We start from the raw sequence: 16,114 nt of genomic DNA on the forward strand, positions 1-16,114 counted from the left end.
TTTATCTGGAAAGAAACCTTTGAGGTAATTCATACATGCATGAATACCATTTCATTAAAATTGGAGACTTGCATAAGTGAATGAATGGATTCATCTAGATCACTGTTTGTTGGAGATGTACCAGAGTTATCTGGGGTGTTCTGTAAGATTCTCAAATGCATATGCAAATCACTGCCTGATGTGAAATTCTTAGGTTATGCCCACAAACCATGTTCACTTTATATGTAACCAGAAAGACCTTAAGTTTGATTCATCTTCCCTGAGAAGACTTGCCGGTATTCCCATCATGGTAAAGCTTATTCTTCTTTCCAAAGGAATAATTGCAGAAATTAAAAGAGTTATTTTCTGTACAGTTTTCATAAATCGTAAGTCAACAATAGGGTTGCATCCAACTGACATCCTGCCATTGATAGACAGCTGGTTGAATAAAGGGAGCAGCGGAATGGGGGATGAATGTTGTTTAGAGGTAATTTTTAACAATGTTAATGTACTTAACCTTTTATCCAGTTATTTGGCAATTGGTTTTCTCCACTACCATCTTCCTGACACATTCTGAGAATTTTATGTAGCTTTCTTCCTTCAGAAGAGACTACTAATAAACCCAAGAGTATACTATGAAGGGAAAGGCTAAAAATTCAATTATACAGGTAGTCCTTGAGTTACAACCATTTGTTTAGCAACCGTTCGAAGTTACAACAGTGTGAAAAAGGGCTGTATGACTGGTCCTTGCACTTATGACCATCACAGCATCCCCACGGTCATGTGATCAAAATTCAGGCACTTGGCAACAAGCAGGTATTTACGATGGTTGCAGTGTCCTGGGGTAATGTGACTGTCATTTGTGACCTTCCCAGCCAGCTTCCGACAAACAAAATCAACGGGGAACTGCGTGATTCACTTTACAACTATGTGATTTGCTTAACAACCATGTGATTTACTTAATGACCATGGGTGATTTGCTTAATGATTTGCCACAAAAAATGTAGAATTGGGTGCAGTCACATGATGCCTCGCTTAATGACCACACCGCTTAATGACAAATTTTCTGGTCCCTATTGCGTTCATAAGTTGGGGACTACCTGTAAGTATATATTTCCAGTATTGAGACACTTGGGATACTAGATGCAATCCACTACCTACAGAGTTTGACAGTGCCATCCTTAGAAGAGTACTGTGGTTCAGAAAACCTGAAACACAGGTTTTGGACATTGGGAGAGTCTCCTGTAAGGAAATTCTAGACTTGAGTTTGTATCTGGAGTACTGTATAACTTGTTATAGATTCATATAGTGCATAATGTTGAATGGCCTTTATTAAAAAAAAGTGTTTAGATAATAAAGGCCACCATATAAGTTCACTATATTATATAATTTAGTTTCTATAGAATACTGATTGCTATAATATGTAAACCAGTAATATTCTTCTGAGGTTAAAACAGCAAAATTAACAAGATAGAAGAGCCATTACTTCTACCCTCGATCTGGATAGTATGTTTTTTGGTTTAATCTATTCTTAAGAGGAATCCAATGATACATTTTTTGTCAGTAAATATATTTATGGAAGGGAAGAGGAAAAATCAGATGTCCTCAGTTTTATCTTAAAATCTTCTGTGAAGACGTCCAGAGCAGATACTGAGAATATGTGGTAGGTTAAAGCAGAGAGGGAAAAGTCCTGTTATCTTGGTGGAAATCTCCTAAAACAGTACCACATTTAATTCTTAGATTTTAGATAGCTAGAATTGGAATTTTGCATAAATATATGATTCAGTTTAATCTAGGTTCAGGTACATGAAAGAAACTAGTTCAGAAAAGAAAAATTCTGCTTTAAATCCTACCACCATGGGAAAAGGGGCTTTAATATGCTGCTTTAGATTTTCCTAAAGCCATATGAACTGACTGGTTAAAAAAAAAATCTACAGAGCTATCATTATTCAAGTTAATGAACATCAACAGACTTTTAAGAAGAGAATTACATTATTGCTACTAAGATATAAACACTATAGCTTAATATCAAAAGAAGTTATTCTTTTTATTATGAAGGAAACAGATATGTATATGCTACATGAAGTGGTTTGGGGCGTTCTGTTACTGATTTTGACATAAATATGGTCTTAGAATGTTGCATTTCATATCTAAGTAAGGTTTAAGAAAATAAATATGCTGCATATAAACTAAGAATCTATTTTAATAAGAACAGATTTTGTCTGGTCTATAAAATTTAGGATTTAGTTCTCTAAACTAAATTGGAAAAATGCAATTACAATGTTACAAATTCTTTTATTATATACACTGAGGTAACAATTCAGATGTAGTGGCTTCCTTATATGATGAAAATCAGTACTGAGATATTTAGCACTAAGCAAATATAAAGGTAAATTGAATTAGAAAATGGTGTGTTAAACAAATACTGAACTGTGAGTTAAAGTATGTGAATGTGATATTTTATTTTGCACATATTTTAAGTCTAAACAAATTCAATATTATCCCAAGTAAAACAGAGATAAATTCTATATGTCTATTCTGAAACATGTCCTCTGAGTTCCGTGTATTTACAGCCAGTTAAATGTGTAAACGTGTCCAGCAAACATCATTTTATCCCACAGTACTTCTGTTGAAATCTAATCACTTTTCTATTAAACATAATTCTGCCAAACTCTGTGCAGCAGCATATAAAATGTGATAGGAATTGATATCTAGTAAATGTTAATTGGGCTAGAAACATACTATATTTGTGTTTTGATCTTAGTACTGGATTTTGTTATTGTAATCTTTTTTTAAAGTTAACAGCTAATATTTTGATCACATGTTATCCCAGGTTAGGATCAGAGCAAGGCCAAGTTATTTACGTTTACTAAATGAGTTTTAGTAAATGTTGAAGCAACTCAAAGATCTAAACATAAAATATTATTTATAGCTATTAATTCTATATATTTTAGCCTTGTTATTTTAATGTACAAAACATTTAATAGATTTTAAACTTATACAATTATTTACTTGGAGAGTTTATATGTATACCATAAAAGTATACACATTTAAGATTAACATTTAGTATTAAAAATATAAAATTACTGGATTAATTTTGTTTTGTCTATTTTACATTTTATGTTGGTCAAAAACTGAAAGAAATAAATTTAACAGAAGATTAACAGTTACTATACTACAGGTGATCTGAATCCTGAAGACTTTCGTATCAAATGAAGGCCAAATGTTGATCATTTTGCTAGTCCAAATTCATTCTTAAGGACATTAAATCCTACTGATTTAAATGGATTTTCGAGTAAATATACTAAATAGTATGCTAAATACTGCAAGCTTCATCTTACTGACTTTAATGGGACTAAAATGGCTTAAAATCAGAATAGATTGGTTTCTCCTGCTTAGTTTACTGAAAACTAAGTCACCTTTATTGGTCAAAGAATGTCTAATGTTAAAAGTAGGAATTTGTACTGATTATTTTAAAATACCTCATTTAAAATAATAAATATCTTATGAAATAAAGCTGTATGATATAATGGTTAAAAGATGTTCTAATGTTAAGTGAAGCACTACTGTTATAATTTGGTAGGAAATTCAGTTTGGTTAAGCCAAAGGAAAAAAGTAATTAACAATGCTCCCTTTTTTTATGGAAACCATTACAAATAAATTTCACTAAAGTACAAAAGACACACTATTTTCATTCTAAAAGCTTTAAGGGCCAGTTTAGAATAGTTCTAACTTTGAAATTAATGTTGTCATGGTAACTCAGGTAGCTTGAAAATCCAGTTGAAAATCTTACTTTTAAAACATGGATGAATCTAGTTTTCCAAAAATGTTTAAGCAACCCATTTCAAGATAAAGGAGTTCTGCTGACACATTTTATGCCCTGATAACTTCCAGCTTAAAATATTATTAATATGGTTCCTGGAAGGCTGTTAGAATTTTAAAATTGTAACTTGAGGTAAAATGTTGTGGTCCAAAACAGCAATGTTATAAATGATATAATGAAGAGTAGCATTTCAACATTTCAACTGGGATTTGTTTGCAAAGTATTTTTAACACCTTTTAGGCCATTCCAGATTAATCTTTCTTTTTAATTAATTGGCTTTGGGTCAAAATACATATTTCAGACACCTGTCTAAACTTGATGTAAATTCTAAGAGTATACTAAAATGGTACATTTTTCTTAAAATTCCATATGGGGACAGTAAAAGGATTAAGAAAAAAAAATGTTCTGAAACTTTGTGTTTGAACTTGAGAATGTGTTCCATTCATTTTCAGAGAGTACAAACACGCCTTGCTCTCCGTCTTATTCTTTGGAACAAGTCAAATCTCAACTGCATGTTCTGATGATAAGCAATTGTCCTGCCTATACAGTAGTCAACATTGTATTTTGAATCTACTGGAATGGTTTCTCCCTTTCATTTTCACAAGTTAAGAAAAAAATATTATGAAGAGCAGAAATAAAGTCTAGTGATTGTTATCATGGCATAGTATTTCAGGAAAATCTTGCCTTTATTACAATATATTATTGTTAATCATTGTGATATTTTTAAGTGGAACAACTGCAAATCCTACAATTCTATTTATTTCTTTCATTATCAGATTGATTCTAGCAAAACTATCATGCATATGAATCCATGCCTAGAGCAATAACCATAAACAATACTTGGCAACTATATTTTAGGCTTCCATTCTGATATTCTTCTCCAAGGTCAGTCACATAGAGTACTCTCCATGTATGCTATTATCTTACATTAATAAGGCTAATCTCATTTTGGAAATTCAAATGAGATTGTGGGAATGATAAAGCAGTTACATTTTGACTTTTATATATATTTGCTACCTTTGGAAAGAAGAGCAACTATTATTTAATCAGCCTGTTTCTTCCAAATTTACAATTTAATCCAAAAGCTGTCTGATACGGATATCACATTAAATTGAATCACAGGAGTTTGGTGAATCTTGAGATCAATTAAAAAAAAAAACTTATGTTATTTCATCTGATGTACAAAAAGTTCAAATATTTTATCCATTATTTCTGTAAAGTTGTATGCACTCTGCCTTAAATTTCTTACATAAAAATATATAAACCTTTTTGGAACCTAATATGCAATTCTAAAGTAAATTTCACTTTTTTGTACAATATAATCACATATCTCAGTCTCATTTTAATTACTACCTCAATTTCCATATCTATTCCCTGTCATGATCAAACATCAGGGTTCATGAATTGCTGGAGTAAATAAAAAGAGCTACTAATTCAGTACATTTTCTTCTAACAGAGCGGAGAAGACTTTGTAATTAAGTGTAATGAGATTAGATGAACTTGTTATTCCGTTCGCAGTATTTTAAACAGGCCTAAAATTTTTAATGTTTTACTGCACTAAAGTAAAGCCTTTTCCATTTAAAGTAAACTTCAGAATTATTATTACCCCAGTAATATACATTAGAGGAAGTAAAAGGCATAATATATATTCAGATCAAATTACATTACTTATGAAGATATGCTTGAATTCTCTAAATAACTGAATTACATGGAAAAGAAAATGCAAAGAGAACAGTAGACAGATAGTCCATAATAAGTGATAATTAGCACAATTTATCTTACCTGAACTTTTTTCCATTACTTCCTTCTGACACATGTCTTGGACATTCACAGTACAATTCACAATGAACTCTGGGGATGAGCAGTCATTATTTAGCTGAAATTCCTCACATTGATAACACTGTATTTGCAAAGCAAAACCTAAAATAGAAAGTTTCATAGATAGATAGATAGAATAACTTTAACAAATTCTAATGCTACATTACAATAAACCCTACTTGGTTACCCTTCTGGGTAAATGCTTAAGATTGCATGGGTTGTCAAGTTTCCTCCCCCCTTTTTAAATACTGCTGTTTTTTGCACCTATGCCTACCTTTATTTACACACTCCCCTCCCTCCCACATATTAACTGATTCTTGCATTTGCCTCTGGCCATATCCCCTTCAGTTAAGGCCTGGTGTTTTGCAAATGCTGACCACATACAGAAGTCCAAATATGGTTTCTTCGCCAGTTATTTTTGGTTCTAAGTTTTCAAAACCTCCTGACTGCATCAACCTAAATTGCATCCAGCAGGGGGCAGAATGAACAATAAGGAAATGTAACAAAATTGATTTGTTTTGCTCACCAATTCTCCTCTCCTTTAAGAGTTTTTTAAAAGCACCGTGCTTTTAAAAAGCAAACAAACAACGCTGGGAGCAGAGTGGACCTGGAAGCAACATTCCTAATATATGCGCTCCAGCTCCAGAGCTTTTCTGTGCGAAAGGGTTTACTTAACTACTAATTAATTGCAAATGATTTAATTACTATTTTGCCATGCACAATTACAGCTGCAAAGCATCCTCAGTTCACCTCTTTTATCATGTAAACGAGGTCCTTCTGGAAGTTAAAGCGAGGGCAAGGAGAGAGCTTAGTATATTTACTATCTTTTGGAGCTGTGCCTGAGCAATGAATCAAATACCTGTGCCCGCCGGGGGCACTGGGTTGCTCAACAGAAAGATCGGAAGCAAACGGGGGAGGGCTGCCCCCTATTAATCCCGTTTTCAAGAGACACCCAGGGCTGCATGAGGGTAGCTCCCGAAGAGAAAAGAAAGATCGACTCGGGCTAATGGGCGACTTGCTATATATCAGTACTCTGGCTCATCCGTAGGGATCTGGTCTTCTGCTCGCAGAAGACCCTAACGGGGCAAGACCAAGACTCAACCTTGACTCGGCTACTCATTAAATTGGAGGGCTGCTTCGGGTTCCGCATTCCTCAAATGAGTTTGCCCCACTCAGCTGGCGGGGGGGGACAGCGGGAAAGAAGGGGCGAGGAATCAAAAATCCATTTCCAGGTTATTAAGATAAATATTCCAAGCGTTATTAATAACCCTCTCCCTGGGCTACTTGGTACGGGAACTAGAGTTCTCCCTCCCCTTTCATTTTTGGAGAGGTGGGCAGACGGGCTCTTACAAGGACTGCAAACAAGCAGCTGCTCCCAGAGATAACTCGCCGCCCCGCTCGCCTCTTCTTTCCTACGAATCAGGGTCGCAGAGAGCGGGGGCGAGGGGGGCAGCGGCGGCGCGTTGCAAGCTGGCGGGATGCGAGCCGTCCGTCTGGCAACGCGGGCCTCGAGACAAGCAAAAGCTGCGGGCTGTTGTCCGGAAAGAGGGGAGGGGGACAATTGCCCTCTGGCCCTGAAGTCTAGCCGGGGGGGTGTCTGTAATTAAATAAAATCCTACGGGTAACAGCTCTCCGCGTTGAGAGAAAACACAAACGCCTCCCTGGCCACCGCGGTTGTTCTGCTAGGTGGCAACAACTGTTAGGATGCGACCCGCGCGTTCATCCGGCGAGCTGCTGCTGCTGCTGCTGCCAGTGGCTCAAACTAGCGGGCGAGTCAGGCTGCAGCCAAGCGGCTGAGTTAGAGACGCCGCCGCCGCCTTGTTGGTGGCTCGGAGAGGCACGCGCGAACTTTGCCAGGCAGTCCCCGCACCTGCGGGCGCCCGGCCTGAGGAAGGCGAAGCCAGACGCGTGGGGGGTGGCGAGGGGGACCATCCTGTCCCCTCACGCGCTTACCTGGCGCCAGCAACAATCCCCAGAAAGTTGTCGTCACGGCGAGGAGCCACATCCTCCTGGAACCGTCGGAGGCGGCGGGCGGGCACCGGGCAAGGCAGACGCGAGGTCTCAGCGACCGCCCCAGCCGGGCGAAGGTCGGGGAGCGGCGCACCTCTGCTTTGACGGACTGGCGCTGCTGCAGCCGCTGCGGAGAGGAGCTCCGAGGGCAGCAAGCGACGCCCGAGCCCGCATCGCCAACCTGGCCGGGCTCCTTTCTTTCCTGCTTGAGCTCCCTCCAGCGTCGCCGGAGTTAAGAGACTGAAACTACCGCGGAAGACGCCGAGCCAAGAAAAAGAGAGCGAAAGGAGCGCGAGAGAGACCCCCTCGCGTAACCTCCTCCCTTTTCGTCGGACCACGTGACCCCCCTTCTCCCATCCCCTGTTTGCTGGGGCGGGGAGAGGAAAGAAACTTTATGGAGAGAGGTGGGAGCCGTCACGCTCCGGCACAGACGACGCTTCGCCTCGAGACACCTTCTCGGAGCAGCGAGGAAGGGAAAGCAGGCCGACCTTCCCGAATCCCGCCTCGCCGCGAAGGCTTGGTGCGCCTCAGCTCATGAATATGAGGAAAAGCAGGTAATCTAACAGCCAGCAACGCAGTGAGAGCACAAATAAAGTCTCTCCAGGCTTCTGGTGATATCATGGATACGCCCTGCCATAGTAACAGTATAGAAGTCCTGCTCTTTTCCACTTTCCAGTTTAGACTCCCGCCCCGGGATTACTTAGAGGTCTCCCATCCAAATACTAATGTAGGTCTAACGCTTCTTAGTTTCTCAGGGTCGGAAAAATCACCCAGCTGGTATTTAAGTTTATTATTTTAGTACAATGGTACCAATTTTAAACGCCTGATTACTCGTTTATATTCTCTCAAGGCACCCCCCCCGCACGCACGCACGCACCCACCCATACACACTTGCTCGCTTTCTGTCACGCTCATTCGCCCCTTCTCCATCCGACCTTTTCCCTTCATGTGTGCGCATGCGCTTCGTAGTGTAAGCGCCTTTTGCTTGAAAAATTACAACAGGCGAGACAGTTGCGAGAGGATTAATTATCACTGCCCTCAATCAGTGATTTTTTTGCCATTAAGGCGGGCAACGATTAGCCTTCCTCGGCCGCTCTCCCTGCTTTAAGGGAGATGGGAATGGGTGTGTGTGCTTGCGCATGGGTGCATTCCTTGAGCTCAGCAGCGAAAGCGCGCAGGGTGCAACCTGTGAAACGCACCTCACTTGGTCTCTTGTCCAGGGAACGAGCCGTTCGCTCCTTCGACTATCCGGAAAATCGCATCTCCGCCCGCCCACTTTCCCTGCTCACTTTCCAATTCGTGTAGGAGCGGAAAGCGCTGGGAGGCAGCGGCGGCCGCGTGCTTTCCTCCTCTTTAAAAAGCGCTCAGTCACTCAGCTCAAGCAGGGAGCTGGAGAGCTGCCGAAAGCGCGCCTCTCGCAAGCAGGGGACGGGGCGCGCGCCGAAGGTGTTCCAGTTTACAGGGAAGGGAAGGGGCGCCCGCACGCCCCCCCCCGTCAAGGCAACTAAAAGGGACGGACGCAAACTTCATTGGAGAAGGGAACGTGTGTAAGATCGAGGGGGCAGAATCGGGGGGCGTTGATGTACCGGGAAGGTGCAGCAAGGTCCTTTTTCATTCAACGGCAATCCCTCCCCGTTGCAATGTATATCAGTGTGTTGCACGCAGCGCATGTCAGCTCCGGTGCGTTAGGGTCATCCATCTGAGCCTCCTAAAATCGACAGTCTCGCGAACATCCAGGCCGGTACCGTACAACTGAGGCAAGGACCCGATTAAGCTCGCTGCAGGGCTGGCTCGGCGGGAAAAACGAAAGGAAAGGGGCGAGCGAGACCCGAGTAAGGTATTCAGACGCGCGAACGAAGAGCCGCGTGCAGACGGTGCCTTCTGTTCAGCTAGTTGGAAGCGTCCATTCGCGCCTTTCTCTTCAGCCGGACGAAGTTCTTTAGGGTGTAAGTGGGAAGGGACGAGGGAAACAAGAGAAACGAATCCGCTTTCGAGGTCGCGCCGTCTCTGAAAGGCCCGAAGCCGCCTGGTTTACCGGTGGTTCTGGTAGCCGGGAGGCGTCTGCAGCCGGCGTAGCCTCTCCCAGGCTGAGAAAATGAGCGAGCGAGGCGATTACTAAGCAGCCAAGCAGTCCTTCAGCGGGGCTTCCCTAACCAGCGCACTCCAGATGGGCTGGACTACACCGCCTATTGTCACTGGCCTCAGTTACTAATTTCTCTGGCCACAAAGGACATCTGTTGGAGAAAAGGCAGTTTCCACCTGGTGCCCACAACTCGGAGGCTCCGGTGTGACCTTGCAGCGAAAAAGGCGAGCGCGGAAGAACGAATTCTCTGTTGGCTGTTCGAAAATGAAGTAGAAATTTCTCCACAGTAGTTGTCTGGTGCTCATGGCAAGCTATCAAGAGATACTCACCACCACTGCTGGGTTTACACTTTTGCCCTAATGTTGTCAGTGGGTTAACATATAGGGTGAACCAAGCCATTGTTGTATATGTGTTTATAGCTTTATGCAACTTGTGGACCATTCATCTGAGACTTACATAAACCAACAATCAACAAAATAGTGTCATAGACATTGGTCACACATTGCACTATGTTTCATGGACCTGAGGTCACTTTCTTACTGTGAGCCTTGCTGCAATAGACATCTTTAATTCAGCCCTTGGTTTATCCAATGTCTTGCCATACAATCTTGATTCTGGCTGTTACCCTACGGGCTAATTAAGTGTACTGTTTTGGGGAAGGGGGTATATTTAAAAAACACTGCCAAATAAGCAGTGGTGTATGTTTCACAGTGTGCTTCCTAAGACACAGACATCCACACCTCCGCCAGGAATATGACAATGACTGATCAAGGCTGAATTGATTACATAAATCAGGAGGAGGAGGGAAGTGGAATGAAGCTTACACACCATGGCTTGGTGTGAAGGAGGAGAAAATGGTCATTTTCTGAAATGAGGGACTGGCATAAGACTGTTTAAAACATGGGCTAGGAATGAGAGAATCCCAGCATCACAGGAAGTGGAGTTTGTCAGCTGTTTTGGTGCTTATGTAAACTGCAAAATGGGGAAGGTGCTAAAGCTTTTATCATGTGGTATGACAGGCTCACATAATTTTAACACGTGACCCTCTTTAGTCAACATTTTTGGCAGAAAACAAGGAAATGGTAGAATAATTTGAAAAATCTATAAATGGAAAGTGACACAATCACGGGCTGTCCCATAACATTCTGTGAATGAACATAGGGATATAGTATGATAAAAAAACCTGCATGGAAGCAGAATTTTATAATGGTTCCAAGTCATTTTTGTCCATCCCTCTTGTATTTTCCTGGGAGTGTGCAGTGGGAAGAAATTATTGGGGGGGGGGGGGGAGAAACAGGTGCATGAGGATTGGGAGCTCTCCACTGAAAGCACCCATGAAATGTGCTAGCAAGGTAAAGAATAGATTTCTGTGGGGTGCAGAGGCGGCTTTTACTGTGTGATTATTGTGCCTCAGTCCTTGACTTTATGGGCACCTAGACATTTTCTATTTAAAACCTTATTTTCTTATTGCTGCTCTGTCTTCCTTTTTTGACACAATAATTTCTTAAGGAGGAAAGATGGAATTGCTGCATAGTTTTTTGACTGATGATAGGTGCTCACCTTGTTTGACAGCACCTCACAGTCCATCTTGCACGAGAGTATTATGTTTTTAAAAAGGTGCATTACACCTAGTATTCCAGTGCTGATGGCTTTTTCCAACCTCTTCTTGGAGAGATTATTTCAATATTGACCATCTTTTCTCAAAAGAGGGAGCAGATGCTAAAGAGCTTTGAATTAAGCATAAAATGTTTTTTAGTTCCCATGTAGCAAATTCACCAAACTCATTTGACTGACTTTGTATCTTATCTGCACATTCCCTTGTCCTGGAGCATTCAAGACTGTGTGGCTTGAGAATGGAAATGGTTGGAGAATTATCACCATTACTTTTCATCTGGCTGTTTTTTTTCCTACAGAAACATTGCTACATTTTTCTAGGTCACTTTCCTAGACATTATGCAAATAAGAAATATTCTTAGTCCATTTCTGGGCTGCTTTTTAATATGTAATCAAAATTAACCCATTTCCATGGATTAATGTTTGCTGAAATGACTATTTTGTCATATATATTAGAATATCCAGATGTGATACGACTTTTATTCAGAAATAACTTCCAAAATAAATTTTATAAAAGTCTGAGAGAATAAAATCCCACCCTGACAGTATATTTAAAACAACATAAAATGTAACATGCACAAACGTATTAATAACATAACACTGATATTACATCATAGTGTGAGGAAAAATGAATAGGAATTTGCTATAAACGTAGTAAAATGACTAGAAGTATCACAAACATAGCTAGCTTACAGATCGCTGTACAAAAGTTGTTATAAATACTCCACATCTAGAAAAAAATAACACTCCACCTTTGAAATAGATGTTTCCCTCACATATAAACAGTCTTTGTAGGAAAAACAACCTTCACAAATTTCTTTGCTAGCACCATTTTTTTCCTTATTACAAAAATTTAACATGTAAATTACAAATCTAAATGGCCTTTTCTCCATGATTCTGAAATAACAAGATAAAATCCGAATACAGGTTAAATCAGCATAAGATATATCAATGATAGAAGATTACAGATGGAGTATCTTTTGGAAGTGTGAATTCATAATAAATCTTGGTTTCAAAATAACATTTTTATGTTGTATAATGTGATCCAAGCAGTTTTAGTGTAATTTGGCAACTTCAATTTTGGCAAATAAAGCGATTCAGCTGCATACAATTTTAAGACTAGAATGTTTATAAAACTTTATTTTATAAAAATGATCACTAATTTTGTTAACATTAAGACCAGTATTCAAAGTTAGTAATGTGCCATTTCAGAAGCATGGCATGAATTAGTATTTATTGCTATCATGTTTTTCTACAAATATAATTTTCTTTGTCAAAGAACATTTTTACAACTTCTGTACAAGAATTCATAAAAGTGCAAATTAAGACTTTAAAAGTTATAACTGTGTTACAGGTATTGCATTTTCTTTCTTTTCCCAAGGATGCAGTCTCCTCTCTTTATTGTATGATTACATCAGGATATATGCTATTGTGAGTCTTAGCAACTCTTGATATATTTAACTGCTCTTAGTTAGTTCTTCTGTTTCTTAAGTGCTTCATCACTGTAGCGTGTCTTTAAACATTGTATGACTCTTAGCTTGCACTGGTTGAGAAGCTATCATATAAAGAATTGCTCAAAGATTCTATGTGTTCTATACTTCAAGAACTACTTAGAGACATTTCTTCATTCTTCCCATCTTCTTCTTGCCCTTCAACCTTGTTTGGACTGTTATTTTTCCCCCAACAAAATGCATCTGTTGCTATTAAATGTATTGAGAGATTCAGGGCAAATTTTAGACATCCTTTTTTTTTTTTCCAGAATCTTCTTTTGTTTCCTCAGGTTGCTTCAATTTCTGTAACAATTTAAGGATAGGGGATGGGAATTAGAAACACAGTCTTTACAAAAACAAAAATAGTTAACCATATTGTAAATGGTCAATTACTGGCTACATTCATAGTAGGAAAAGAAATAGATTGTCAAATACTTTTGGGCTTAATCCTCTATTATAATTAAATGCAATAATAAAGTCAATTTTGGGATAAATCATAGCTTTAATGATTCAGCTCAGACAAGCAGGACTCAATTTGCAAAACACCATTTACATTTTAAGTAGCTGATTCTGGAATCTGTATGTGTAAAGTATGTTTGAAGTTTTCAGAGCAATTTACATTTCCATTCTTTAGCAATTATTTTTTAAGGACAGCTTTGCCAAGAAAGCTAAGTATTATTTATCTCGCATGGACTCCATTACATATGAATTTCCAGATAGAAATTCTGGATAAAATTGATAAAACTGATAGGTCTTATTCAGATCATTGGAACATTTGTATCTAAGACAAAGGATCAAGTTCAGTGCTCTTAAGTTTACCTAGTTTCTCTGGACAGCACCTTTCAGTTTGAGTAGAAACAGATTTTAACTAAATTTCCTTGCAAGATATTGAAATGTTGCTATTGTTCCTTTTACAATGATTACAAAAAAAAAAAAAAAATGACATTTCAAACCAGTCCATGTCAATGGAACTTACTGCAAGAGAAGTATGTACTATATATAAATTAGACACATCCTCTATTGGACTGAGTCAGAAATATTGGTCCATCAAGTGTTTATACGCACACAGACTGAAATATATATCAGCTATTTCAGTGGTATGGAAGTGACCTGTTATCCAATTAACATAAAGAAATGTACCGTCTCTTTAAATAGGTTTGTGTATTGGGAACTTTTATACCTTGAATTGGGAAAGACAAGATTCCACCATCTCTCACCACACACACAAATACTCATAGCAGATATTAATAAAACATGGTAGAAAAATAATCTCACCTTTTGCATATATAAAACAAATAGATCTTTTTAAACTAAAAAGCATTTTCTAATAAAAGTAAGAGCGGAAATTACACTGAAATGATCCAATACCCACAGACCAAAATCAATCAGATATTGGCTAGATCTACTCTGAGAAGAGTTGCATTCTTAACAAAACATAAAATAAGCACTAGACAATGAATCTGCACATTATATTAAAAAACACAGCTGGACTGTACAATGCCAATTTTATCTGTTTGCTAGGAGAAGACTTGTTATCAGCTATTTTAGAAAAAGGTTTAGTAATAATGTAAAAAACCTGATTTTCTCATATAGTTTGTTCTTTTTAATCTTACGGTATCATATATGATAACCCTCAACATATTAGGGAATTTAGAGATGTACATACTTTTGCTGTATCCATTGTTAAATGGGGTGTGCTATTCATATAATAAAGGCAACTACATTCATTTGTCATTTTCAGTATTAGTGCCAGGAAGAAATGAATAGATCAATAAGCTATTGGCAGTCCAGGAACAAACACTGTTACTTTATATTTTGTTAGCAAATGAAATGGCTGTTTTAGGATCACCCAGGAATATAGATAGTATTATACAGAGTATATCAAAGAAGAAAATTCTTGACCCAGCTAGTACCAACTACTTAGATTTTAAAGTGTGTCTGTTTTTACTAATTATTATTTTTTAAAATCCAGATTATACTTTCTTAAAGCTGAATTAGTATGTTGGGGCAGTGTTTGTTTTGAATTACACAATTATTCAGCTGTTCTGTGTTTCTGCTATCAGTCTATAGTATCTATACATGCTTGTTTCAGTGTGAGAGTGAGATCAGCCATCTGAATTTCAAGTTCATTTATTGACTGAAACTTCCCATTAAATATTCCTCGTTAAATACTTCATTCAAGTGTGGGTCTCAACTAAAGTAACAATCAAAATCTATTAAAGATTTGTGCACATATATGAGAGCAGGGGATTTTGTTAAACTATGGCTTCTAATAATCTAATAATCAGAGTGCAATGGAATCCCTGTTAATGCAAGGCAAAGCATTTCTCCTTATGGAACAATGCAAAGAACAGCACACTGAAGCATCTCCAACCTACTTAAATTCAAGTTTGATTATATTATAATCTAGTTCAATTAAAATTTTTACACATACACCCAAACACTAAAGATTAGCAACACAACTACATATATTTCTGTTTGAGAAAGGTCTCAATATGCTGTAGAACTAACTGACCCAGGAATTGCAGTTACAGATCTTTACTGATAACCTTGAAACCTCTTTTAAACAGAAGATGCTTTAAATGGAAAACGCTTCCATGCATCCAGGTCCATTATCATCCCACAGTATTTCACATTTCATTCTTTTAAGTTTTCTGATCTTAGGAAGATCTTTTGCGAATTGGCGTGGAGAGAGAATCTGTAGGAAACAGAAACTACAAAATACTCTGCCATCTGAACCTATATCAGTTTTTTAAAAAAATAATTGACAGTTTAATTTATAAATTTGAACCATACAGTTAGCTTAGCTATTGGCAGCTCATTTCTGAAAACTGATTTCACCAATCGTGTTGAAATTGAATAGATCAGAATGGCATGTAGATGATCTCCCTATGGGCCTACCTTGCATTACGCTGCACAGGTCTCTCTCAAAAATCTTAGTCTGACTTCAGGCCATACTGTGCTTCAGAAGAAAAACCCTCAACATCAAAGGTGTTGTAAAGCTTTTGTTGCATTGGCACCAAGGTTGGTTTTAGTGCTGCTACAAGGACCTTACAACTGTACAGCTGGATTTATAATTTGGATCTTAATTCTTATCCTACGGCCTTTTCTGCAGAATAGTTAGCTGTTGAATGAAACCATAATTTTTCACTCACTCCCAATCAGACAGCTATGTTTTAAACACAGAAAGCTTTAGCCTAGAAAGGATGCTAATAAAGAGTTTATAACAATTAATCATTCATAATAATGATGTTTAGCAATGTATAAAACCACCTGCTTTAAAAGTCATTTCGCTGA

At 38.5% G+C, this 16,114-nt stretch overlaps 2 protein-coding genes and 1 long non-coding RNA gene across 6 annotated transcripts in view; 1 reads left to right on the forward strand and 2 right to left on the reverse strand.

Annotated features, from left to right (window-relative positions):
• LYPD1 (LY6/PLAUR domain containing 1) overlaps positions 1–7,856 on the reverse strand; it is a 32,451-nt gene extending 24,595 nt beyond the window's left edge. Inside the window, exons 1-2 of the mRNA XM_007421817.4 lie at positions 7,574–7,856; positions 5,585–5,722 (exon numbers count right to left, since the gene is read on the reverse strand). Of these exons, the coding sequence (XP_007421879.1) occupies positions 5,585–5,722; positions 7,574–7,625 (190 nt within the window). The 5' untranslated portion in view covers positions 7,626–7,856. The remainder of the gene's footprint in view (positions 1–5,584; positions 5,723–7,573) is intronic.
• A 5-nt stretch (positions 7,857–7,861) lies between these two features.
• LOC112542202 (uncharacterized) overlaps positions 7,862–16,114 on the forward strand; it is a 61,174-nt gene continuing 52,921 nt past the window's right edge. The window contains exon 1 of the long non-coding RNA XR_015797192.1: positions 7,862–8,184. This is a non-coding gene — a long non-coding RNA (uncharacterized LOC112542202). The remainder of the gene's footprint in view (positions 8,185–16,114) is intronic.
• The window catches only part of NCKAP5 (NCK associated protein 5), a 680,918-nt gene continuing 676,552 nt past the window's right edge, over positions 11,749–16,114 (reverse strand). For 3 of the 4 annotated variants that reach the window (XM_088146486.1, XM_088146485.1, XM_088146488.1), the window contains one exon: positions 11,749–13,120. In XM_088146486.1, coding sequence (XP_088002612.1) covers positions 13,104–13,120 — 17 coding nt within the window. In that variant the 3' untranslated portion in view covers positions 11,749–13,103. The remainder of the gene's footprint in view (positions 13,121–16,114) is intronic. The other variant, XM_088146487.1, reaches the window with a different exon arrangement.

Source organism: Python bivittatus, unplaced genomic scaffold (genome assembly GCF_059951505.1).
Source record: "Python bivittatus isolate LINGU-HERP-01145 unplaced genomic scaffold, Pbiv_v1 ctg000480_np1212, whole genome shotgun sequence".
Classification (NCBI taxonomy): Eukaryota; Metazoa; Chordata; class Lepidosauria; order Squamata; family Pythonidae; genus Python; species Python bivittatus.